At 37.5% G+C, this 26,105-nt stretch overlaps 3 protein-coding genes and 1 pseudogene across 7 annotated transcripts; 3 read left to right on the forward strand and 1 right to left on the reverse strand.

Annotated features, from left to right (window-relative positions):
- Window positions 1–1,750: 1,750 nt before the first annotated feature.
- On the forward strand, window positions 1,751–3,831 carry LOC9317472 (annotated as a pseudogene).
- A 154-nt stretch (window positions 3,832–3,985) lies between these two features.
- Window positions 3,986–5,682, forward strand: LOC9315628 (probable aspartic protease At2g35615). The gene has a single exon (XM_002879515.2). It carries the CDS (start codon window positions 4,251–4,253, stop codon window positions 5,592–5,594), a length of 1,344 nt encoding a protein of 447 aa, XP_002879561.1. The 5' UTR covers window positions 3,986–4,250; the 3' UTR covers window positions 5,595–5,682.
- A 54-nt stretch (window positions 5,683–5,736) lies between these two features.
- LOC9315629 (LRR receptor-like serine/threonine-protein kinase FEI 2) lies at window positions 5,737–10,226 on the reverse strand. 3 transcript variants are annotated; one of them, XM_021028292.1, is made up of 14 exons: window positions 10,031–10,226; window positions 9,350–9,578; window positions 9,104–9,239; window positions 8,942–9,013; window positions 8,782–8,853; window positions 8,447–8,518; window positions 7,980–8,051; window positions 7,814–7,885; window positions 7,537–7,625; window positions 7,259–7,414; window positions 6,831–7,163; window positions 6,506–6,751; window positions 6,266–6,399; window positions 5,737–6,187 (listed from the first exon to the last, which is right to left on the reverse strand). In XM_021028292.1, exons 2-14 carry the CDS (start codon window positions 9,444–9,446, stop codon window positions 5,969–5,971), a joined length of 1,770 nt encoding a protein of 589 aa, XP_020883951.1. In that variant the 5' UTR covers window positions 9,447–9,578; window positions 10,031–10,226; the 3' UTR covers window positions 5,737–5,968. The 3 variants fall into 3 exon arrangements, with proteins under 3 accessions (XP_020883951.1, XP_020883952.1, XP_002881406.1); XM_021028293.1 differs by having other exon boundaries at window positions 8,954–9,013; window positions 10,031–10,188; XM_002881360.2 differs by lacking the exon at window positions 10,031–10,226 and having other exon boundaries at window positions 9,350–10,020.
- Window positions 10,227–11,815: 1,589 nt separating this feature from the next.
- On the forward strand, window positions 11,816–25,984 carry LOC9317473 (protein MOR1). 3 transcript variants are annotated; one of them, XM_021028035.1, is made up of 53 exons: window positions 11,816–12,162; window positions 12,355–12,460; window positions 12,552–12,675; window positions 13,396–13,475; window positions 13,563–13,740; window positions 14,040–14,104; window positions 14,390–14,472; window positions 14,568–14,653; window positions 14,803–14,916; window positions 15,199–15,318; window positions 15,485–15,587; window positions 15,727–15,863; window positions 16,142–16,207; window positions 16,371–16,488; window positions 16,585–16,622; window positions 16,871–16,942; window positions 17,103–17,192; window positions 17,289–17,394; window positions 17,712–17,824; window positions 17,932–18,019; window positions 18,143–18,243; window positions 18,323–18,430; window positions 18,546–18,651; window positions 18,753–18,832; window positions 18,905–19,048; window positions 19,156–19,231; window positions 19,339–19,463; window positions 19,562–19,672; window positions 19,758–19,907; window positions 20,009–20,083; window positions 20,160–20,238; window positions 20,326–20,429; window positions 20,502–20,594; window positions 20,686–20,760; window positions 20,835–20,930; window positions 21,048–21,149; window positions 21,244–21,345; window positions 21,478–21,660; window positions 21,732–21,843; window positions 22,062–22,138; window positions 22,218–22,297; window positions 22,527–22,589; window positions 22,659–22,785; window positions 23,090–23,212; window positions 23,311–23,388; window positions 23,491–23,649; window positions 23,743–23,901; window positions 24,055–24,152; window positions 24,272–24,428; window positions 24,681–24,893; window positions 25,009–25,080; window positions 25,168–25,354; window positions 25,426–25,984. In XM_021028035.1, the coding sequence occupies exons 1-53, from the start codon at window positions 12,000–12,002 to the stop codon at window positions 25,686–25,688; spliced, it is 5,928 nt and encodes a 1,975-aa protein (XP_020883694.1). In that variant the 5' UTR covers window positions 11,816–11,999; the 3' UTR covers window positions 25,689–25,984. The 3 variants fall into 3 exon arrangements, with proteins under 3 accessions (XP_020883694.1, XP_020883695.1, XP_020883693.1); XM_021028034.1 differs by having other exon boundaries at window positions 11,817–12,162; window positions 17,088–17,192; XM_021028036.1 differs by lacking the exon at window positions 17,103–17,192.
- The last annotated feature ends 121 nt before the right edge of the window (window positions 25,985–26,105 follow it).

Consider the following 26,105-nt stretch of genomic DNA (forward strand, 5'->3'; position numbering starts at 1 on the left):
TAGGCTATAGCTAAGTAATACTAGCTATTATATATACTTTATAAAGAAAAAGGCAAATAAATTAAAGGCAGATTAATTATAAAAAAAAATGGAGAACATCATGCGAACTTTGAATTCCAACCAATCAGAATATAAAGGAGTTCCACCAGTCACCATCACTAAGATTAATTCTTTTTCGTTTAAGGAAACCCTTACCCCAAATGGGTCTATTCAAGGAATCCTCAACATAAAAAGCTAAATACATATCGACCATTTATTCGATTTCATGTACTTTTTATTCCATGAAAAGACTACTTATATATTTATTTCGAATCTTACATAATCACACCGTAATTTCTCTTTCATCCTTTGCAATCAAACCTTAAGTTTACTTCACACGTTATGGAAAACAAAGTAGTATTCTTACCTATCTTGTTTGAACATTTTCTACATGATCTATTGTTTTTGTATTTTAATAAGTTTGGAAATTCAAACAAAATAATATATTATTGGATTGCTGATTCTTTATTCGTTTTATAACGTCTAAATGTTATTTATAATTATATGTTATTTTATGTTAATTGTATTTTGAATTTTCATATAATTTTGACTTTATGCTAGCTTTTACCAAATTTTGATTTTGATTATTTTTGTTTTGTTTAAATAGGCCAAATTTTGAATTTTCATACTATTAGGTTTTTCGTTTGAATACTAATATAGTAATATTCATAAACTGAAAATCCCAAAAGATTTCAAGTGAAACCGAGTTGATAACTGGATTAAACACTCATTCGTGTCACGTTTCATGTACTTACATAAACAGATCTATTTTTTTTTAACCCTGGCAATTTAAGTTACAAAAACGGTGCTCCGTGGAAATCAGCCAATCAGGAAAAGCAAAAAAAAGAGAGAAAAGTCAGACTATACCAAGTTACCAACCCAAATCAATCATGTAATAAATAAGGTCCTGAGTCTACATAATGGGCCAATTATTATGGGTAAATGATAGTCATGAAAGCCCATTTTTATGATCAGAGCAATTTTGAGTTTAGAAATCTAGCACTAGCAGCCTTGTTGTTCAGTATATAAGGAGACTTTTCAGGTATATTATCAATACAGAAAAGAAGTAGCGCCTTTTGGCCTTTTGTGTTTGTAATTTGAGGGGTTTGGAATGGAATCAACGTGCACAGAGACTATTCCAATCCAAATCATTCATATATTAAACAAGGTCCCTAAGTCTGCTGCATTCCCACTTGACATCAATGTCTCCCTTCAATGTGATTTTAAGAAGCATTTTTGTGATGCAATGTCAAAATGTCATATGTTTGAGCAAAATGTGGTGTGAAACTTGACAAGTCTTAATGGTGGGTCCGAAATGAAGTTCCACCACATGGAGCGGCTATCTATCTCATTTTTTTATACATTTCCTTTTGTAAATTTTCGTGAAAAGAAGCATTTTTGAGCAAATACAGTATCTTGGCTTTATTAATGGAAAATTCAAAGATTCCTTGGAACACTGGGACTTTTGTTGGTTTCTGTCATTATTTTTATGGTAGCTACCTTAATCTGCATTAGAAAACATTTTGATAAGTCTCTTTCTTTATTCTCCCACTTGGTAAGGAAGACAAGAAGAGGATTGTGTGCTAGGTGGAGTTCTTTTATAATCACTGTCTGAAATGGGCCCTCTTAGACGATGCCTAATTCTAGAATGATAATCTTTTTCTATTTGTGGTCCACTTTCTGATATTGTAAAAAAGCTACAAAACACCACAGGGTTTATGGTATATAGTAGAACAAGCTTATATACTTTGTTGACATTTGTTCATGTCTGCAATCATAATTTAAGGGCTCATAGTAGGTGTGAGCTTAGTTCTGATCATTAGTATTTATATGTTTTTGATATGTGAAGAGCATACACCTTAAATTGTAACATTTTTTTTTTGTGTTATTTTTCAGGAATAATGACTTATGATGGCTTAGAAACTTGTATCATCAACAATCAATCTTTAGAAGAAGAAAGTGGAACAAGCCGCGGAGATGAGTACCCGACTGATTTATTGGATGATGATTCATTTTCAAGCTGTTCATCAAGCAAAGATGTGCTCGAGTCATTTTCCTCAAAATTGTTACCTAGGGAGAGTTGTTCTGATGATTTGGATTTTAAGAGAAGTTCTTTACATTTATATGGTAAGGAGAAACCTGGCTATGCACTCTGCTTTTCTGACGTTGAAGTCATGAAGGAGAGATTTTCAAAGCTATTTCTCGGTGAAGATGTTACGGGAGGATGCAACGGTGTGCAAACCGCTTTGGCTTTATCAAACGCTATAACTCATCTTGCTAGTATGTTTTCAAGTTTACAAAGTGAATAGTATTTGAATTCATCATTTGATACAATATGAAGATTTTGGTATCATTACTTGGATATGCAGCCTCGGTTTTTGGCGAGCTATGGAAGTTGGAACCGTTGTGTGAAGACAAAAAGCAGAGATGGAGAACGGAAATGGATTGGTTACTCTCTCCAACTAACTACATGATTGAGTTAGTCCCATCTAAGCAAGATGGCGAAAACGGAAGATCACTTGAGGTACCTAGCTTTATCTAAGATGTTTTTAAAATCATATACACTCCACATTTCACTAAACTGGAGTTCATGTTTGATCAGATAATGACGCCGAAAGCCCGTGCAGACATTCATGTGAATATACCAGCTCTCAGGAAATTGGACTCCATGCTAATTGTATGTGATCCTTATTTTTCTTTTATCTTAACTTCTTTCTTTCTCTCCTGATATCTGATAGTCCAAAAATGTATAGGAGACACTGGACTCTGTGGTAAACACAGAGTTTTGGTATTCAGAAGTGGGTCACAAGGCAGAGGGAAAGAACAAGATTACAAGAGATTACCTAAGGTAAACTTGGCTTTCTTTGAATACATAATTCCATAAGCTGCCATGTAAATACTTTTAGTAATGTATTTTGTTTTCCATTGGTAAGGCAAGCCTTGGGGATGACTTGTATAAGATATTAGCTTCAGATTCTGCTTCGGTAGATGAAATCTTTATGTCTCTTAAGCTTGTAACCGAACATGCTGCTCTTGAGGTAGTTAATAAGTTAGAAGCAGCTATCTATGCATGGAAAGAGAGGATTACAGAACAAGCAAGCAGTGGTAAATCACCTGCACGAGCATCATGGTCATTAGTTAAAGATTCGATATCTGAGATTAGTCGCATTGAGTTGCTCATAAACCGTGCAGAGAGGCTTAATGATCAGATTAAATCCAAATTCTCTAATCTCCCTCAGTCATTTCTTGATGCCATAAAAATTCAATATGGCAAGGTGAGGGGAACTTTAATGAACACTGCCTCATACTTACATATTTTGTTTCTTTAGTGCATAGTTTCATGTAGGAAATTTTTTTTCCTCTGTATTCAGGATATTGGCCATGCAATACTTGAGGCATATTCTCGGATCCTTGCAAACTTGGCTTTCCGCATTTTGTCCAGGATTGAAGAAGTCTTGCAAGAAGATGCTCTGAGCAACCCCAATATTTCTGGCTCCAACAAAGTCGTCAAAACTCCGGACAGGCTCATATACACCATGAACAAAGCCGATGATGGTACAAGGACTGGTCCTGACAGATCCTAAAGTCAGCAGTTTCTCTTTGGGGTTCCATAGTACGATGCGTGCCACCTGAAGCTTCTCCTTCGTTCGAAGGGTTTCCTCGTCGATCCTGCTATCTTGTACGTGTATATCAGTATATTAACTTAGACACCATTTTGAAATAAGCAGGCAATTTTGTTCATAGTTTAATCTTCACCATCATGAATATATAGATTATACACTAAGTCACTAACAGTTTCTCAATGAGAGCCGTTGTGTTACATGTTTTTACAACAGCGAATGATTTAAACTTTTCACCATCACAATCAACATATCAAATCTTCTGGACCGATATGACATCATATGACTTCCATTGCTTGTGTGGTGTATAACATTAACATATAATCATAACAAAATTTGCCCTAAGATCATAATAAGTCCCAATTTAAAAACCGTTGATATTAATTCCCCCACTAGTCTCATATTAAATTATCAGCCTTAGTGAGAAATTAAGAGCAAGCTAATGGCTTACATTTCAGACTTTCACCTCCCACTCACGTAGCTATAACTCCTTACCGTTTCAAATCTCTTCACTTCCCCAATTTTGTTGTGTATAAAAAACTCTTCTCCACTTCACTTTTTCAACCACAAACTTTCTAAACTCAATCAACAATGGCAACCCAAATTCTTCTCTGTTTCTTCCTCTTCTTCTCGTCGACTCTCTCTTCATCGTCTCACCCTAAAAACTTGAGTGTTGAGCTGATCCACCGTGACTCTCCCCTTTCCCCACTTTACAACCCAAAAAACACTGTCACTGACCGCCTTAACGCTGCTTTCCTCCGCTCCATCTCTCGTTCCCGCCGCCTCAACAACATTTTATCTCAAACCGATCTCCAATCCGGTTTAATCGGAGCAGATGGCGAGTTCTTCATGAGTATCACCATTGGTACTCCACCAATGAAGGTCTTTGCCATCGCTGACACAGGAAGTGACCTAACCTGGGTCCAATGCAAACCTTGTCAACAATGCTACAAAGAAAACGGTCCAATCTTCGACAAGAAGAAATCCTCTACTTACAAGAGCGAGCCTTGTGACTCACGTAACTGCCACGCCTTGTCGAGTAGCGAACGTGGATGCGACGAATCCAAAAATGTATGCAAGTACCGTTACTCGTACGGTGACCAGTCGTTCAGCAAAGGAGACGTTGCCACGGAAACCATCTCTATCGACTCTGCTTCAGGGTCCCCTGTTTCTTTCCCTGGTACCGTTTTCGGTTGCGGCTACAATAATGGTGGTACCTTCGACGAGACTGGTTCCGGGATCATAGGTCTCGGTGGTGGCCATCTATCTCTAATCTCCCAGCTCGGTTCGTCGATTTCGAAGAAATTCTCTTATTGCTTGTCTCACAAGTCAGCTACCACGAATGGCACAAGCGTCATAAACCTAGGCACCAACTCGATTCCTTCAAGTCTGAGCAAGGACTCCGGCGTGATATCAACTCCGTTGGTCGATAAAGAGCCTCGTACTTACTACTACTTGACGCTCGAAGCCATCTCCGTCGGGAAAAAAAAGATTCCGTACACCGGAAGCTCGTATAACCCAAACGACGGAGGAATCTTCTCGGAGACGTCTGGAAACATCATCATCGACTCTGGAACGACGCTGACACTCCTCGACTCAGGTTTCTTTGACAAATTTGGCGCGGCGGTTGAGGAATTAGTGACCGGAGCTAAGCGCGTGAGTGATCCACAGGGACTTTTGTCACACTGTTTCAAATCCGGAAGTGCAGAGATCGGTTTGCCGGAGATAACGGTGCATTTCACGGGCGCCGATGTGAGACTGAGTCCGATCAACGCGTTTGTGAAAGTGAGTGAAGATATGGTATGCTTGAGTATGGTTCCCACCACCGAGGTTGCCATCTATGGGAACTTTGCTCAGATGGATTTTCTTGTTGGGTATGACTTGGAGACAAGAACAGTGTCGTTTCAACGCATGGATTGCTCTGCAAATTTGTGATTTAAGACGGCATCACATCGCATCCTACTTAATTTTATATTTTCCATACATATGTTTTGTTTTGGAGATATAAAATCAGAATCAAAGTTTAAAAGTTATCCTTGCTACTTTGCTAGTATAAATAAACACCATCTTGAGTATATTGCCAAAGTATGATAGATAAATTATTCTTAGGAAACATTGTTTCTACAATGGATGGTCATATACATTTTAATTTCATGTTCAGATCAAATCTCGGAAGCATCTAACAATTCAAAGCCCAAAAAAAAAAAAAGGAGGTACCGAAAATGAATGGCTCGAGAACTTTGTACTGTAAAACTGGTATGGAACTCTGAAAAGAGAAGGCACACAGACTTTTGTGAACGTGAGATCAATCAATCAGAGCTGGAATCGTAGAAGTCGCTGGGGCAAGGAGTCATAACTTCGGATTCAAGTAACTGGACGACTCTGTGCATTGTTGGCCGCTCATCTGGACTTGACGACACACACTTCGTTGCTATTGATAGAAGAGCATCAAGACTCTCTCTCTCCACTCCTTCACAGCTTCGATCCACAATCTCCTTTGCCCGGTTTTCGCTGATTAAGAAGTTTAGCTGCAAGATTATAAAAGACGAAATTATAAACTTTTACTAGTCAATATTATTATCAAAGCTGGATCTCGTTATACTTACCCAACCAACAATGTTAAAGCCTTTCTCGATGAAGGAGGCATCCGTGGGAAGTTTACCACTCAAGACTTCAAGAACCAAAACCCCGAAACTGTAAACATCTGTTTTCTCAGTCGCTCTACCGCTTTGCATATACTCTGCAACCAACACTCAGCACGATATTCACGGATTTAGGTCCTATGACCGAGAGTAACAAGAAGTAAAAAAACATTGTTATTAGTTTATTACTATGCAATGGAGTACCTGGAGCCAAGTAACCGAATGTGCCTGCCACAATGGTTGTAATATGAGATTCTTCGTCCTCTAACAACTTGGCAAGCCCAAAGTCTGATACCCGAGCCTCGAGATTTCCATCCAGTAAAATGTTGCTTGATTTTATATCACGGTGTATAATCCTGGGAGAACAATCATGATGCAAGTATGCTAAACCTTTTGCCGCTCCTATTATGATATTTACGCGCGAATCCCAATCCAGCTGCTCGCCTCTCTCTACACATTCAAAGATTTCACTCAATAGAATCATAATTCTCGGTTAAGGAAACCCGTAAATATGAAGTTGAGGATTTACTATGTAGAGCTTCATCAAGGCTACCACCAGGAAGGTAATCATATAGCAGAAGCTTTGATGTGGGTGAATTGCAGTATCCACGTAGATTCACAAGGTAACGATGTTTGATGCTTCCAAGAATCTCAAGCTCCCTTTCAAAAAACCGATCAAAACCTTCATTCAACTTTACAATTCTTTTCAGTGCAAAAACATTGCCATCATCCATCGACAGCTTGTACACTGTTCCAAAGCCTCCACAGCCTATTATGTGCTCTTCATTAAGAGATTCCAGTTTCTTGATAATATCTTTGGAAGCGTAGGGCAAATCTCCATGGAACATCACTATAGACGCCCCTGGATAGATAAAATCGTCTCTCATGGAGTCAAGTTTTGAGAGAAATACATAATTGTTAAAGATGATATCTACAATAAGAGTCAGTATGGCTCACCTCCACCGACATCTATCACAAGGCTTTTACTCTCAACTCTACCAAGCTTTTTATAGAGAAAGCATCCCCAGAAACACATGAGCGCCACTAGGAGCAGCCCACCCACAGTTGCTGAAGCACTTATAAGCAGCCTTTTAGGGTTATTACTTCCTTGGCCTATAATACGGGAGAAACCAAAAAGCAAACTCATTTCACACCAAATACTACAGATTTTTCAAAAACTAAGCTATAATCCATATATCCTGACCAGAAAATTGATGAAGACACAGTTGCTTTACCTGTTGGAGACCCAGAAGCTGTAGAATTTCCACTGTCATTGCACGCAACATCGATTTGTTTTCCACACAATTTAAGATTTCCGTTGAAGCTGCAAGAGTGATGCATCAGTTTAAGACTTGGTTATTTTCAGCTACACTGGTGCAAAGTTAGCAACAGGGTGCTATAGTGCACAACGTCACAAATATTTTATAACTGCTTTGCCAGATCAACCGTAGAAAGATTTATCTAATTTACAAAAATTTGGTTGGGGAAAAGGGTAAGATGTAGTATACTTACGAGTCCCTCGAAAGTTGAGCGAGTAGGCCGTCAGAAGGTATTTGTCCCTCCAGGAAATTGTTTGAGACATTGCTTCAAAAGAAGATCAACATAGTTAGCAACATTGACACTCAGATATACATAGGACTGCAAAATAAAACACGCAAGTTAGAGATTAGCAACTCACAATTTAGTAAGCTTTTTCAACTGCCCAAGTGAAGCAGGGATAGCTCCCTGGAGATTGTTGTTTGAGATGTCCCTTCATAAATGAGAGTCAAAAATCAACTTAGGAGTTCAGAAGAATCTAGATGATATGCCCATTTGATGTGAAAGAAGCCCTAGCATAGATTTACAATTCTCATCATCATATTGGAGAGTTTTTCACCCAGCAAAAAGAACACAATACGTCTGTTGGATATAAGTTATGTCAAACTCCCTATACTTTTTAAGGGTTCACCACGACAAAAGAAATATACTTTCGAAAAACATTATGTTGTTGCTGCATGGAAGATCAGAAGAACCTCTTGTAGTTCACTATATAATTATAGAGGATAATAAATGTGGTGAGAGTAGCTAGCAGAACAACAAATAGCAGATCCTAGAGAGGCTACGAAAACAAATCCACTTGGAAGAACGAGGAGAAATACCACGTACAGGTTTTTCAGCCCGGACAGGTTTCCTATTTCACTTGGGATTGCCCCACTGATGTAATTATTCTGCAAGTATCTGCAAGGAATAGAAGGACCGTAAATTAAAAAACTACACAGCGATTCTTGTCAACAAGCTAAACTTGTGACTGAAAAACCATTGGTTTATCATCACTCACAAGACACATCAATATTATGCACCAACTATAAAGAAGGCAAATGAAGAAAAACATTAGTAATCGTCAGGAAAATAATTATAAATTTGGAAAAAAGAAAACGAAAAATTCGATCAGCAATGAAGTGTAATCACTACTCAGCATAAGTATTTGGTAAAGCCCTTACATTCCCTCTAATGCCGTGCAATTTCCCAATGAGGCAGGTATTGGCTCATATAACGCATTGTTGTGAAGCATTCTGCGATGACATGGGAATACACATAAAGTGAGCAGTAGAGCATATGCTAGACATCAATGATATAAATTAAAAGGTTAAAAGCACATACAAAAGCCTTAACTGATCGAGCTTTCCAAGCTCAGGGGGTAAAGGTCCCCTTAATTTGTGATATGTAAGACTCCTGCACACAAGAAACTTCAGGAACCGACAAAAGATGCACGACATACAGAAGAAAAAACAAGAGTTTAAACAAAAGAAATTTCAAACTTACAAGGCTATAACTCTTTTTGTTTTCGCATCACAGGTCACTCCCTTCCAGTTACATGGATCAGGATCCTCTGGTCTCCACTGACCAATGACACCATCAGAAGCCAAAACTCCATTTCTAAAACTCAAAAGCGCCTCACCTGGAGAAAAAAAGGATTTAAGCCCTTCAGCAATCTGGACGCAGTAAATGGTGATCATGACTTGTCAAAGACAAATTATGGAAGAGATTAAAGAACACATATCGCTGTACCATCAGGACTAATTGCTTCAATTTCATTCGGTAGTGCAGAAAGCAATGAGATCAAAAGAAGCCATGAGCAGCAGCGCTTCATCAGAAAGATGCACATTATGGCACCGTTCAAGCATAATATAGCTACTGCCAATCATCTGAAAGAACAGCCTCCGGAACGCAACACTCGAAGCATATACTCAGCTGCTCCGTGACGCCCAGTCTATCTTCAAGAAACAAAAAGAGACTCCTGAAGATAAAGAAAATAATGTCATTAGACCATATAACAAAAACAGCAGACCCACCAATAACCAGACTACCAAATCTTCAATTACAAATCAAGCTTTCCACAACATCGATGCACAATCTTTGCATGGTCTCATTTACATTTAGACCACCCAGAAAAGTGAGATTGTCTAAAAACGGATCAAATCCACCTTCTCAAATTTGCAAAATCAGAAATCGAAATTGAAATCCCCTCACAACAAAACCCCAACTCATTATTTAACAAGGATCTCAGGCAGCTGAAATCGAACTTAAATCACGAAATTCGGAGGACATCATTGGAATCACAGCACAAGAAGAACTGAAGAGTCAAAACCATTCGATAATCTAAAAAAAACGAAATCGATTCGGCGATAAATCAGACCAAAATCTCACTTCCTCCCAAAAATGGAGAAAGAGAATGGGAATTACACGAACCTCGAAATGGATCCGAGAGGACAAGAAAATGAAGAAGAAGAAGAAGCAAGAATAGGACAGAGGAAGAAGACGCAATTGAGCTGTAAAGCAATGTCTTAACTAACAAAAATATCAACTTCTTTTTTTTTATGAGAGAGTGAAGAAAGAGAAAGTAGAGTGTGCAGTAACCAAAATGTGAGATACTTTGGAGAAGGAATCGGCTAATTACGAGTTTACGACCAATGAGAGAGGAGAAGTGGAGGCCACACGTGCCGATCATGACTTCTTACACGTGTCGACCGACGCAATATATAATGCCAGAACTGGACAAGGGCTTGTTGGGTCAGTTAAACATCGTTGTAGTGTGGGCCTACTAAAGCCCATTATTATTGATTTCGAAGCGTACTACTTACTAGTTACTACTCTTTAGGAACACTTCTTGTATTTTCAGCTTCAGCGGATCTTATTATTCACCTAATCAAACAAGTGTACTTTAAAATGGAACAAACAATGGTTTGATAATCATTTGCTTTTATAGTAGAACTGAAATTTTTAATACAGGATTGAATCTTTCCACATAACTTATTGTTTTGTTAATCTCATCTATGATTCTTATAACCACTGTACCAATGTAAATATGTGTATAAACCTGCAACATAACCCAAAGTAAATTTATGGTTTCTTGTAGATTCTATTGAAGATTTATAAACATTTGCTTACTTTTTATGAGAAACTGTTTATAAGATAGTTATAATTGTCCTTTCTTTATACAAATTAGTCGGAATATTAAATTTTAACATAAAGTATAGTTGAAACTGGAAAGGATATTGTCTTGTTTGTGTAGCCTTAAACCCATATTCAAGAACCTTGGAAGAAAAATATGAAGCAACCAAAAGAATTGTAGAGAAAGAAGCTTGTGGAGGTAATATATTATTGTTTTGTATGTGAAAGGATCAGATTATTATGGCTTAAAGCCTTAAATTTAAGTTGTTGTTTCATGTGTTAGCAATGGAAAAATTATCTGGAGATGGATAGTTTCATCACGTAAGACATGAGGAGGGAGATGGAAAAAGTGTAATCAAGGTGTTGGCTAAACGAGCCCATAAATATTCTAAGAATTTTTTTTTTGATAAAAAAATATTCTAAGTTTTTTTTTTGAAATTTGAGCATTTGTATTATAAATTTTGAAATATATACAAAATCCAATGCAAAATCAGATCCTTGCATAAATCTTTAAGATATATATAATATTTGATTTTAACTAGTATTTAAAAATCTTAAAATAAATAATACATGATTAAATTCAAATTTTAAAATCAATAACACATAACTTTTTTTGAACTTTCAAATCAATTAAAAATCCAAAAACTCATAAATCCATTTTAGTTTGTGTCTAATGGAAAATGTTTATTTTTGTATTTTATAGGAGAAATGATAATTCAATTCCTCATGATTTTTTTTTGGGATTTCTAAAAACAATTAGTAGTTTTTTACAAAAACTAAAAATAGGGTATTAATGTCAATATATTTAATTTTTTTCTTAGAAATAGATTATGAAATGTAAATATATTTACAGAACCAGCAATAGGAAAATATTGTAAATCATTTCCTAAAATAGTTTGAAAATGCGGATCTCTCCACGTGGAAAAGCAAAAGAAAAACGCTCGTTATAAGATTTGAAATAATCGCGCGTGTACACACTTCCAATCACATGGCGCGTGAAGGATATTAACAAAAATTACACCACCGATTTAAACGTAGAAACCAAAATTCCCCCACTCTCTCTCTCTCTCTGATTACGCTCCACCCTACTCTTCTTTTTTGTCCTTCTCTCTCTCTCTCTCTCTCTTGCCGGCACTAACAACAACACGAAGAAATTTTTTTGAAAAGAGAGAGAAAGTTTCCAAGAGACCCGTACGAAGAAAAGAAAAAAAAAACTTGGTATAGATCGATAAGATCGATAACGTCGGAGAGATAATTTCGTGGCGTAATGTCGGCGGAGGACGAGAAGTTATTGAAGGAGGCGAAGAAACTTCCTTGGGAGGATCGGCTTGGGCATAAGAATTGGAAAGTTAGGAACGAGGCTAACGTCGATTTAGCTTCTCTTTTTGATTCGATTACTGATCCTAAGGACCCTCGTCTTCGCGATTTTGGTGAGTTTCTCTACCTCGTGTTTTTTTTTTTGTTTGTTAGGGTTTTTGTTTTTGAAGCTCAGATCTGATTAGGGTGGTTTATATCGGTGTGGATCTGTCTTGAATTTGGATTTTTGAGTGGGAATGTGATTTTTCTAGGGTTCTATTTTGCTTTACTTTTGATTGAATTTCTGATTTCTTTTGGTTTCGCAGGTCACTTGTTTAGGAAGACGGTGGCGGATTCTAATGCGCCGGTGCAAGAGAAAGCGCTTGATGCATTGATTGCGTTTTTGCGAGCAGCCGACTCAGATGCTGGAAGGTATGGTGTTGTTTATTTTTATTGCTTTAGAAATGGACAGAGTGGAGTGGTTGTTTGCATGTGAATAATTAGCTTGTTTCTGCTTTTGAAGGTATGCAAAGGAAGTTTGCGATGCCATTGCTGCTAAATGTCTCACGGGTCGGAAGAATACTGTCGATAAGGCGCAAGCTGCTTTCTTACTTTGGGTAGAATTAGAGGCGGTGGATGTTTTTCTGGTATGCCATTCATTCTATGTTCTTGCAACACTGCAAGGGTTATCTAGAAACATACAGTTTACCCTTGCACTCTGATGTATAGGTTCACCATCTAGTCATAGAGTTACTTGCTAGATTGCTGATATTGGTGTATCTGAAACTAGATAGCTGAACTGACATAGAAATGAAAGTGATTTATAACCCAGAATGCAACCACAGACTGATCTTAGAAGGAGAGACATAGAATGTAGATTGTGGCTCTTTGCCCAGTTCTGTGTTATGCTAGGTATCTACTGTGACATAGGAAAAGACAATTCAAATAACAATGGCTGACATATGTCATGAGCATCCTGTGTTTAAGGTCAAGAAATGGAATCTTCTGTGGTCTGTTCCAGTAATCAACCTCTTCAGTTTTGAGTTGTTGTCACCGTGTCTCGATCTGTTAGACTTCTGCTATGAATAATACTTATTTCTGAAGAAGAAAGGAATCTAGATACCTTCTTTATTGTTGTTTGGAAGATATCTACCATAGTGTTTTGTTTAAAACATCCTTTCCTTCAAAAGGTTTTTTATTTTACTTCCCAAGTATAAAGTCTCCAGTTTAAGGCGATAACATCTACTTGATATGCATTGTTTCAGTCATTTAAATTTTCAATTGTCAACAAGATATATATTGGGAGTTGTATAGTTTATAGGAGAACATCGTTTTTATACATGTTAACAGATTTGGCATGATTGTAGGATACGATGGAGAAAGCTATAAAGAATAAAGTTGCAAAGGCTGTAGTACCTGCAGTAGACGTTATGTTTCAAGCTCTAAGGTCTGTTTTCAAGTCCTTATTAGTTTTCTCCATTGTTTCATGAAATCTTTTATCTGAAATAACGACACTAGTTTGTTTCTACCTTAGTGAATTTGGATCAAAGGTTATTCCACCCAAAAGGATTTTAAAGATGCTTCCTGAACTTTTCGACCATCAAGATCAGAATGTCCGTGCATCTGCTAAAGGGGTGACTCTTGAGCTATGCCGTTGGATTGGAAAAGACCCTGTAAAGTCTATATTGTTTGAGAAAATGAGGGATACGATGGTAAGATTTATGTTGATCCGCACATTTGCAACGTAGCTATGCTGCCAAGATGATATGAATTGGATTAAATCCTCTTGATTTGTCTTGGTGTTGGAAAACTGAAATAGGAGTTTCTAGTCATAACAGATTGAAGATAGATCCCATTGCCAATAAGAACCACACCCTTGCCTGTAAATTTTGCCCATGATATGAGATTTTCTTAAATCAGTGGAAGAAGTTCTATTTATACTCGAATTTTTATTTATTCTCTTCTGCTCTTTTGCAAACACTAATATTCCATTTCGTTGTTACTATGTTAGAAAAAAGAGCTGGAGGCTGAGCTTACCAATGTTTCAGGGGGTGCCAAGCCTACTCGAAAGATAAGGTAACTACCTCATACTATAACAAATGGTTTATTTTCCTAATTATTCATTGGCACAGACATCCAATATTTTTGACATTTATTGGTAAGGTAAAACCAGATCCACTTTCACTGTAATCCAGCTTATGCTTTGTGAATACTCAATGTGCCTCTGTCAAGTTTCTGAATAATTGAATTGATATGCATGAGTATTTCTTTTTTATTTCAAGACCTTTTTCTAGCCTGCGTGAATTTTAAAGTTGAAAACGTAATTCTGCAATGAGAATATTTCTGTATATGGCTTTCAAGATCTGAGCAAGACAAGGAGCCAGAGGCAGAAGCTAGTTCTGATGTTGTGGGTGATGGGCCCAGTGAAGAAGCTGTTGCTGATGGTAAGTAGCTTGTACCTCAATGAATTGTTTCTTCATCAAGTAATAATGAGAAGTCTGCTTACTTTGTTTTTTCTTTATCTACCCGTTACTATCAGCGCCTCAGGAAATAGATGAGTATGATCTTATGGATCCTGTGGACATTTTGACTCCTTTGGAGAAGTCTGGGTTCTGGGACGGAGTGGTGAGTTTTGGATGCTTAATGCCACATTTTAATATTTTGTTTTATTCTTGTGCTTAATGCTTAATGTCACATTTTAATATTTATACCACTTACTTCACATGTCGATTGCATGTGACACATTACACTAACTAAAGATGTGTCCCTTTTAGAAAGCTACAAAGTGGTCAGAGCGTAAAGAAGCTGTTGCAGAGCTAACAAAGCTTGCTTCGACTAAAAAGATAGCTCCTGGTGATTTTTCAGAAATTTGTCGGACTTTAAAGAAGGTAGTTAACTTTCCATGATAAGAAGTTTAGGCAGCATTGCTTATATCTATATGTTACAATCCTTTGTATGTTTTAGCCCCGTAAGTGCAATATCATCTAATTGGTGATGATGCCTGCAAACATCTGTGCTTATTGATTAATCTGAAGTTCGAAGTTCATGTGTTTCAAAATGTTTTCTGGTTGCAATCATAGTGTGTGGATGCTGCTGTTGTTCAGGATTCAATACTGCATAACTATTTTTACTTTCGTTTTGATAATATTTGTAAATATTTCCAATTGCAGCTTATCACAGATGTGAACTTGGCCGTTGCAGTTGAAGCTATTCAAGCTATTGGAAATCTTGCATGTGGTTTAAGAACACATTTCTCTGCTAGTTCACGGTTTATGCTGCCTGTTTTACTTGTGAGTCATGTAGCATCTTTGATCCAAAATTATTATTACAGGAAGAGGCTTCCAGACTTATGAGGGTTAATTACTATTTTCTTAGATATTAATGGGCTTAAGTAGCTGACATGGTTTTAGTCCAGCAACTGATACAAAACTTGGTGTCTGTTTATTCCTTGAACAGGAAAAATTGAAAGAGAAAAAGCCATCAGTCACAGAACCACTTACACAAACGCTACAAACTATGTACAAAGCTGGGTGTTTGAATCTTGTTGACGTTATAGAAGGTAAGAGTCAGATTATCTTGGATTTTTTTTTATGAAGCTCTACGGATTTGCTTATGATTATCTTGTTTAGATGGCGACCAATTTTGTTTAAACATCTGTCTTTCATCAATTTTCCAACCAACTTTGCTCTCTTTTGCAGATGTGAAGACAGCAGTGAAAAACAAAGTTCCACTTGTGCGTTCTTCAACTTTGACCTGGTTGACATTCTGCCTTGAAACAAGTAACAAGGCTCTTATTCTAAAGGCGCACAAAGAATATGTCCCTTTATGTATGGAGGTTAGTATTTTTGTGTTCAATGGCTCCTTATTATACTTTGATTGAACTTGAAAGCATGGCACTGTGAGTAGCAAGTAGTTGCTTAATCATGCAAGATTAGCTATATGCAACAAGTTAGTGCTAAAAGGACAGACAACGTATGTAATGTTGCAGTATTATGATTAGTTGGTGTAGCGATAGCCTGGAGTTTTGATCGCAGTTACCCCTTCTAAGTTTGAAATTAATCAATGGTTTGAACTTATAACTTAATTGGATGCCTGAAATTTGTAATGATGTAGTGTCTCAACGATGGAACTCCTGATGTGAGGGATGCAGCATTTTCTGCTTTGGCTGCAATAGCTAAGGTATTAATTTTATATTGTGCATTTGTGCTTTGTAACAGCAACCTATTTGCGTTGTCGTCTGTGGTACCTTAATGCTGTACACATGTTAGAATATGTGGAAATGAGACTCTTTTACTTCATGCTTTCCTATTCGCGTTTGTTTATTATCTTTTGGTTATTTTAGTCTGTAGGTATGAGACCTTTGGAAAGGTCGTTGGAAAAACTTGATGATGTTAGAAAAAAGAAACTTTCAGAAATGATTGCAGGCTCTGGTGGTGGTGACCAAGCTGGTACAAGCTCAGGTTTGTGGACTTTATTTCTCACAGTCGTTAGCTGAACATCAAGTTTTGTTTGCGGGTTTTTTCCCATTCTAATTGGATGCTCTTTTCATATAAAAGTGACAGTTCAGTCTTCAGTTGGGAGCACGGCCACAGGGGTACACTTCTATCCATATCTTCAGTGTCAAATAACATTCAGTTCTGTAAAACTTTTTTTCTTACCCTTTTGATGGGCGAAGGGTTGGGCATCTGGGATGTAGAGATATAGCTGGTATTAGATGCCTTGTCTTTTCACATCTTGTTGTCTAAGAGTTTGAATGGGTTTTATGTCTTGTATCTGTTCGCCTAGTAGTTCTTATAACATTAGTGTCTACACAATAGTTATACCACTTCGAAATTTATGTAGAACTCAGAAGCTTCCTTTGTAAGGAAATCAGCAGCAAGCATGTTGAGCGGCAAAAGACCCGCTCCTTCTGCTGTGAGTTTTCTCGTACTTTTTCTTCTGTAACTGTTGAATCCTGCAATCATTTGGGGTTTCAAGATACTTGCACGCCTTTTCCCTCTTTTGTTTTCATAAATTCCACCATGACTTAAACGTCACATTGAATGCTAACATTTTATAGCCTGCGAGCAAGAAGGTTGGGACTGGCAAACCGGGTGGAGGCAAAAAAGATGGATCTGTAAGGAATGAAGGTCCAAAATCTGTTGAACCACCTGAAGATGTCGAGGTACATATATGTATAATTATTATTGGTTATGTGATTGACCCTGTCCTTCTTTCAGACTTTTATGGTATTAATATCTTGTTCTTCTTTTCATTTTAGCCTGCCGAGATGGGTCTTGAAGAGATTGAAAACAGATTAGGTTCTCTTGTGAAACCAGAAACTATATCTCAGTTAAAGAGCTCTGTTTGGAAAGAAAGACTTGAAGGTTTGTTGAAGGCCTTGAGGACTTTTTTTATTCTCAAATACTGTTATCTTCATCATTAGTTCTTACTTCTTTCTATGTTTTGCGTTTTGCTTGGGTGGTTAATCTCATATTAAGTGGTTCATCATCAAATTTTACTACACATAGGATAAATCAGTTGCGCAAGGTTCCTGAATTGATATTGAAGATATATTTCATGTTGCCTCTTATTGCTTCAGATCAAAGCTGCATTAGCACATGTCACAAAATCTCTTTGCTAGCTCTTTTTTTTTAAAAGTATTTATCAGTTTGGTGAATTTTTGCATTATATTGCCGTGCAGCAACTTTGGCGTTGAAAGAAGAGATAGAAGGTCTACAAGAACTAGACAAGTCGGTGGAAATCTTGGTCCGGTTGTTGTGTGCAGTTCCTGGTTGGAATGAGAAAAATGTGCAGGTATGCTTCTAATTCTATCTAAAAATATTCTTATTTGTATAGTTTAAAGAATTAATTCCCCCCATAATATTTAAATAAGTACATGAGCATATTACTTGGAAATGCAGGTTCAGCAACAGGTCATTGAAATCATCACTTACATATCTTCAACTGCAGCGAAGTTTCCTAAGAAATGTGTCGTACTTTGTATTACGGGTTAGTATCATATGAAGAAAGACCTACCTTCAGTTAATGAATGCTACATTCTGACGCCAGTTCTATTTTTTTTAAGAATTAGTTCTTTGCTAATTTGCCTGAGTTTTTCTATTAATTCACTAGGCACTAGTGAACGGGTTGCAGATATAAAAACAAGAGCCTCAGCTATGAAGTGCCTTACTGCTTTCTGTGAAGCAGTTGGTCCTGGATTTGTTTTTGAGAGGGTATGTGCTGGTTCAGTCAACTTTCTTTGACTTTCATTTTATTCTGATCATAATGACGATATATGGCTTTTGTTTGTAGCTTTTCAAAATCATGAAAGAGCACAAGAATCCCAAGGTTCTTAGTGAAGGCTTGTTATGGATGGTTTCGGCAGTTGATGACTTTGGTGTCTCACTTTTGAAACTTAAGGTTTTGAAGATTTTTCTACTTGGAAATTCCCATATCCTGATTTCCCTGTTTATGTAACTGCAGTATCTAGGTTATTAACATTATGACAGAGGAGATTTTTGTGTTCATTCTGCAGGATTTGATAGATTTTTGTAAGGATGTTGGGCTGCAATCTAGTACAGCTGCCACCAGAAATGCTACAATTAAACTCTTGGGTGCTTTACACAAGTTTGTTGGTCCAGGTGGCTACAAATTCCTTTAAGCTGCTTCAGCTTTGTCTAAATTCTGTTTGGTAGAATAACATATCTTAACTCTGAATCAAACTATGTTTTTCTGTTTGCAGACATTAAAGGGTTTCTTAATGATGTCAAACCTGCACTACTAAGTGCACTTGACACCGAATATGAGAAAAACCCTTTCGAGGTACATTTGTGTGGATTGCCTTGATTCTTCTATTTCTTGTTTTTCTTTCTGTACTTATATTATGTTCATCAGGGGACTGCGGCTCCAAAGAGAGTTGTTAAGACGTCAGTTTCAACATCAACATCTTCTGGAGGGTTGGATAGCTTACCTAGAGAAGATATCAGTAGCAAGATTACACCGAATCTCCTTAAGGGCTTTGAGAGTCCTGATTGGAAGGTGCTCTTGTAATTGGAAGTCTTCTTTTGTTGTCTAAACGTAACAATTCTTTTGCGGAAATTTATTTAAGCTGTAGAGTTAAAATTGAGTCTTTTAAACTTTTGTAGATGCGTTTGGAGTCAATTGAAGCTGTGAATAAAATTCTGGAAGAGGCTAATAAACGTATCCAACCAACTGGAACTGGTATGGAGTCAGAAATTTTCCCCATAATTCTCTGTTATTTTAGATTTGTCACACCAAAATTAAGTCACGATTCCTTATTGTTTCTATGTACCCTTCCTGTTCGATAGGAGAATTATTTGGTGGTCTACGAGGACGTCTGTTGGATAGTAACAAAAATCTTGTTATGCAAACATTGACTACTATTGGAGGTGTTGCAGCAGCTATGGGACCAGCTGTCGAGAAGGCGAGCAAGGTTGGTTATACATGTCATGCATTGAAAATAATATGTACACCGTAATAATAATATCACTGCCTGCCAGTTTTACTAAGTACTTGAGTTATCTACCTCAGGGAATTCTATCTGATGTTCTGAAATGTCTCGGTGACAACAAGAAGCACATGAGAGAATGCACCTTGGCTGCTCTTGATTTGTGGCTTGGTGCTGTGCATCTTGACAAAATGGTTGGTGATAATCTTTCTGAGGCATGTCTTCTGCTTGTTAATATAATTTCGTCAACTTAAAATATTTTTTATTCTGTTAATGCAGATTCCTTACATTATATTAGCCCTAACAGATGGGAAAATGGGAGCAGAAGGGCGTAAAGATCTTTTTGATTGGTTGACAAAACAGCTTACTGGATTAAGTGACTTTGTGGATGCCATACATTTACTAAAACCTGCAAGCACTGCAATGACGGTGACTCATCTAAAATTGTTATACCGCCTTATCAGTTTTCAACAGTGATTACGACTGTTTGTAATGATTTCAATTTGTTATGCTTCGATGAATCTTTCCAGGACAAATCAGCAGATGTGCGAAAAGCAGCCGAAGGTTGCATTTCTGAGATCTTGAGAGTCAGTGGACAAGAAACGGTAGATATCCTTGGGTTAGCTTGTTCTATTCAGGGATAGAATTCAATATCTGATTAGATGTCTGTATTTTTCTCAGATTGAAAAGAATCTTAAAGATATCCACGGCCCAGCATTAGCTCTTGTGCTTGAAAAAGTAAGACCAGGATTTGTTCAAGGTACCTCTCCATGATCTGGTTGTCTGATTAGCATGTTTTCTCCTCTTTGTTCGCTTTTTGTGTTCATGCTAATGATGTTGTTTTCAGAACCATTTGAATCATCAAAAGCTATGGCGGGGCCAGTGTCAAAAGGTGTTTCAAAGATTTCAAAATCAACTTCTAATGGTACCTTGAAGCAAGGAAACAGATCAGTAAGTTTCTGTCTCCTAACATATTTTTCTGTATTCAATTTCTAATATCTGACTTGTTTTGTGTTTCTGAAGAGAGCCGTACCAACAAAGGGCAGTCAAATTACGTCTGTCCATGATATAGCTATCCAGTCACAGGCTTTGCTAAATACTAAGGACTCCAATAAGGTAGGATGAGTTTTCCAAAGGGTTTATTAAATATTTCCACAGGTATTGTATAGGATGATATAAGGTTGATTTTTGTGTGTTTAATCTGCAGGAGGACAGGGAGAGGGTGGTGGTTCGTAGAATTAAATTTGAGGAGCTGCGACCAGAACAGATTCTGGATCTTGAGGTTTGTTTTCTAGAGGATTTAATTGAGTTCTACCTTAGGATCATGTTATAACCAATGTTGGGTGGTTGGTGCAGAATGATATGATGAAATTTTTTAGGGAAGACTTGCAAAAACGATTGTTGAGTCCCGACTTCAAGAAACAAGTAGATGGGCTGGAAATCCTACAGAAGGTAGCAGCTATCTTATGTTAGAATGCGGATATCTTGTGTTGGAATCTTATTCATCTGCTAGATCTTCTTTTTTATTTTATTTTTCTTTAAAGTATTCTTCTTTCCTTCTCACCACAGGCACTTCCATCTGTTTCAAAGGAAATTATAGAAGTATTAGATATACTTCTCAGGTGGTTTGTGTTGCAATTCTGTAAATCCAACACAACCTGTCTGCTAAAGGTAATCTGTAATGTTTCTTCTGCTATAGTAGTTCATGTTTAACACTGCTTTTCATGCAAGAATATGAAATTTTATTTGCTCTGGGTAAGAATAGGTGCTTGAGTTTCTTCCAGAACTTTTCAACACATTGAGGGATGAGGAATACTGCATGACGGAAGCAGAAGCTGCAATATTTCTGCCTTGTTTAGCGGAGAAGGTTAGGAATATTAATCCAATTTCCTGTGGTGTTGGCCTTGGCCTCTTTATAATAATTCCCGTTTATCTTTCTCTTTTAGAAAAAGATTGGTGCTTCAGTGTCTTTATATTTAACTCCCTGTCCTTGGTGCAGTTGGGGCATAACATTGAAAAAGTAAGAGAAAAAATGCGGGAGCTGATGAAGCAGCTTATCCAGGCTTATTCTGTAGCAAAGACGTATCCCTATATTTTGGAAGGTTTACGTTCCAAAAACAACCGGACGAGGATAGAGTGTACTGATCTCATAGGATATCTACTCGAGACTTGTGGAACTGAGGTAGTAGCAAGACTTGACAAATTATCTGATATTCTTGTTCTGTTCGAATTCTAATATGCCTTTCTAAGCAGATAGGTGGACTACTGAAATACTTGAATATGGTTGCAAGCTTGACGGCAGAAAGAGATGGAGAACTCAGGAAAGCTGCTTTGAACACCATGGCTACTGGTTATAAGATTCTTGGTAGGACATGAAATTCTTGAGCTCTTTTGAAGTTATTGTGGAATTTTTTCAAAACATGCTGCCATGTCTCGCAGTTGTAGTGCACAATTTTGGCTTGTCAACGTTTCATAAAAACCTGGAACCTAATCATGATTCTGAAACGAATTTCGCACTTGGTTATCCATTTCCTTGAGAGAACTATTTGCACTCGTTTCTTATTGTTTGGCTTGTTATTGCAGGTGATGACATCTGGAAATATGTTGGGAAGCTTACAGATGCCCAAAAGAGTATGATTGATGATAGATTTAAGTGGAAAGTAAGCTCAAAATATGAACGATTTTTCTGCTTCAGTCTTGTATTTGTGAGTTTTGTTTTCATCGTTTTGCCTGCATCAGGTCAAGGAAATGGAGAAAAGAAGAGAAGGGAAACCTGGGGAGGCACGAGCAGCATTAAGGCGTTCTGTTAGAGATAATGGGTGCGTAGGTTACAGCATTAAGACGTTTTGGTAGCGACTTATTTGTACATAGCATTAGCAATTAGCTGAAAGGGAAGCCAAAAAAGATAATCACATCAAATCCAAGGCCTAATAATCCATTTTAGAATCACAAAATTATTTCAATGTTGGTTTTTTAAGTAATCAGGAACAGAAAGGATTCCATGATGTGTTTGGTGTCTATAATTTATGACTTTCTGTTTGTTTCCAGACCTGAAGTGGCAGAGCAAAGTGGTGACCTTTCTCAAATAGTCCCTGGTCCTTTATTTCCAAGGTAAAACATATATAAGTTTCTGGTGTTCACGTGGCTTCTATACACAACTCAATCATTTTTCCCTCCCAGGCAAAATTATGGTATTTCCGAACAAATTCTGGAGAGGAACCCGGTACCTCGGACAATTGCTGGAGTTAATGGCCCTACAGACTGGAATGAGGCTTTGGACATCATTATGTTTGGTTCTCCAGAGCAGGTATCTGGCTTATGTGGCCCGATCTTGATATTATTTGTGTTGTTTGTTATGGAATAGCTTTTTTCTGTTTTAGGGTAATAGTAAAGAAATTTACTTGAGATTCTTATAGTAACTCAGTTATCTAGTCAGTAACAAAGACTTATTTAAGGTCCTTAGAACATATGATATGTTTGATTTGGTTGTGATGGTACGTTGACCGATATTTATCACTTACAGTTTTGTCATTTAGAAACTTAGGTGATGCATATTTGAAGATCCTGCAAGTCTTGATTTTGTTTTTATTTTCTTCTTTAATGTGTTGCAGTCGGTTGAAGGGATGAAAGTTGTGTGTCATGAGTTGGCACAGGCTTCTAATGATCCTGAAGAGAGTGCAATTGATGAACTTGTGAAGGATGCAGATGGGCTTGTTTCATGCTTAGCAAATAAGGTTTGCCTGATAAACTTTCTTTGTCCATTTGTCATGAAGAACTACTTCCAATAATAGTTTTTGCTGACCACCACTTAATTATTTTTGTTTTCTGTTAGGTTGCCAAAACATTTGATGTTAGCTTAATGGGAGCTTCATCGAGGTCGTGTAAATATGTTTTGAACACACTTATGCAGGTAACTTTGTGTGAATTAGTGATGCTTCTCTTCTTCATTAGCTGGCTAGCCCACTTAGGTTTGTTTGTTAAGCTCACTACTCACTAGTATGTATTGTTGCAGACATTCCAAAATAAAAAGCTTGCCCATGCAGTCAAAGAAGGGACTCTTGAAAGCCTTATAACTGAGCTCTTGCTTTGGCTTCTGGATGAAAGAGTTCCACGCATGGAAGATGGGAGCCAACTGCTGAAAGCTCTGAATGTTTTGATGCTTAAGATCCTGGTCAGATATTCCTCCCATGCTAAAGGTTTCCATCATATGTGGCTATGAAGTTCTCTGACTTCATTACTTTTTTTCTTGTTTTATTAAATTCAGGATAATGCAGATCGGACATCTTCGTTTGTGGTCCTTATTAGCTTGCTACGTCCTCTAGATCCATCTAGATGGCCTTCACCTGCTACGGCTGAAGTGTATGCTGTCCGGAATCAGAAATTTTCTGATTTGGTAGTTAAATGCCTTATTAAACTTACAAAGGTATTTTAGGACAATCATTATTCACATAACTTAAGTAGTTGTTACGTACCAGTCCTGCTGCCTATTATGCAACACTTGCCTTTCCTACTTGCTACAATCTCAGTGTCAAATTGTTTGGTATTGTATATCTGATAATTGCTTGTCCATGTTAAGCTCCTCCAAAGCACCATATATGAAGTTGATCTTGATAGACTTCTTCAGAGTATCCATGTATATCTGCAAGAGCTGGGAATGGAAGAGATACGTAGGAGGTACATCTCCTTAAATGCAAAATCTTATAAATTTTGCAAATCTTAGTCTGTATATTATGTGGAGATTTTTCGTACTTGACAATACTAATTCATTCTTGGTTGGTATTTCCAATGAAAAGAGCTGGGGCAGATGATAAACCTCTGAGGATGGTGAAAACTGTTCTACATGAACTTGTTAAGCTCCGGGGAGCCGCAATTAAGGGCCACTTGTCTCTTGTCCCTATTGACATGAGGCCACAACCCATCATTCTCGCTTACATCGATCTAAACCTTGAGGTGAGACCTCCTTAGTCTTCTAACTTCATGTCCAGAAATTTTGACAAATATGCTGAAGCTGAGGGTTTGGTCAAAGAGCGCATCCAAACTATTTGCTGTACTACCTCTCATGATGGTGAACTTGAAAGATCATATGTACTAAATTGCTTAATCGAATAAAACATCTGAAAAAGTACTTCCATTTTGCAAGTGAATTTTACTGGGTTTTGAGAAATTCAGACGTCATTGGTGTAACTATTTAAATACTTGCAGACTTTAGCTGCTGCAAGAATGTTAACTGCAACAGGTCCTGTGGGCCAAACCCATTGGACAGATTCAACAGCCAACAATCCTTCACCTCCCGCAAATTCTGCTGATGTTCAGTTGAAGCAAGAGCTTGGGGCAATTTTTAAGAAAATAGGTGACAAACAAACTTCCAAAATAGGTCTTTACGACCTCTACCACATCACCAAGTCCTATCCAAAGGTAATATATATGGCTTTGGATTCCAAGTCTTGTCTCTGTGTCTCCTGTTCTTCATGAACACATGACCATACGAGCCAAATTGTATGTACTTACAAACTCATTTTGATGCTTGTAGGTTGATATTTTTTCCCAACTTCAAAATGCTAGCGAAGCGTTTCGTACTTACATCAGAGACGGTCTGGCCCAGGTCTGCAACAAATCTCCTAGCTTTTACTATGATTTCCATAAAGCTCAAGTTATTTTGTGTCTTGAAGTTTTGCAATCGGTTTTGTAGGTTGAGAAGAATGCAGCTGCGGGAAGAACGCCTTCAAGCCTACCGTTGTCAACTCCTCCCCCTTCTTCCTTAGCTCTTCCATCTCCCGATATTCCTTCCTTGTCCTCTTTAGATGCGAAGCCTCTGATGAACCCTAGATCTGATTTATATACCGATGACATCCGAGCCAGTAACATGAATCCTGGAGGTAGTTTCCTAGATCCTTATCCTTCTTTGTTCTTCCTTGCGGTGTTTATTCATATCTGTTATCTTTGGCAGTGATGACAGGGACGCTAGATGCAATCAGAGAAAGGATGAAGAACATGCAACTGGCTTCATCAGGAACCCTGGAGCCGGTAAGCAAACCGCTGATGCCAACAAACGATAACTTATCAATGAACCAACAGAGCGTTCCCCAGAGCCAAATGGGACAAGAGACACCCCACACACACCCGGTGGTTCTCCCAATGGATGAGAAAGCATTGTCCGGTCTTCAAGCCCGAATGGAGAGGCTCAAAGGTGGATCACTGGAACATATGTAGAACTAGAGACCCCAAGCTTTGGAGTCTAAAGTTACATAGCAAATTCGCCATTTTTGTTACTTCTCTCCAATTAATGTAGTGGTAGTAGTAAAATACTTTTTTTTTTTTATATATATATAAAGATGTAAGAGGGAGAGAAATATTTATGGTGAAGATGGTACGGCGGCTAGATTTCAATGGAGTTAGTGTGTATAGTGGTGGGAGATGATTGATCAGTGTGCCAGATTCTTTTAATATGATACAAAATATATTCTTTCTATGTTTACATTTTTATTTAAATTCGGAGTGATTGTTTACATCTTTTTTGCAACCACCCGTAAAATATTGCAATAACTTGTAGAACCTAAACATTCTATGGACTGTTTAGATACGATTCTGATCTAGTTTGGCATATCTCGTGTAATCCACTTTCGAATC

This window comes from Arabidopsis lyrata (genome assembly GCF_000004255.2).
Source record: "Arabidopsis lyrata subsp. lyrata unplaced genomic scaffold ARALYscaffold_4, whole genome shotgun sequence".
Lineage (NCBI taxonomy): Eukaryota > Viridiplantae > Streptophyta > Magnoliopsida > Brassicales > Brassicaceae > Arabidopsis > Arabidopsis lyrata.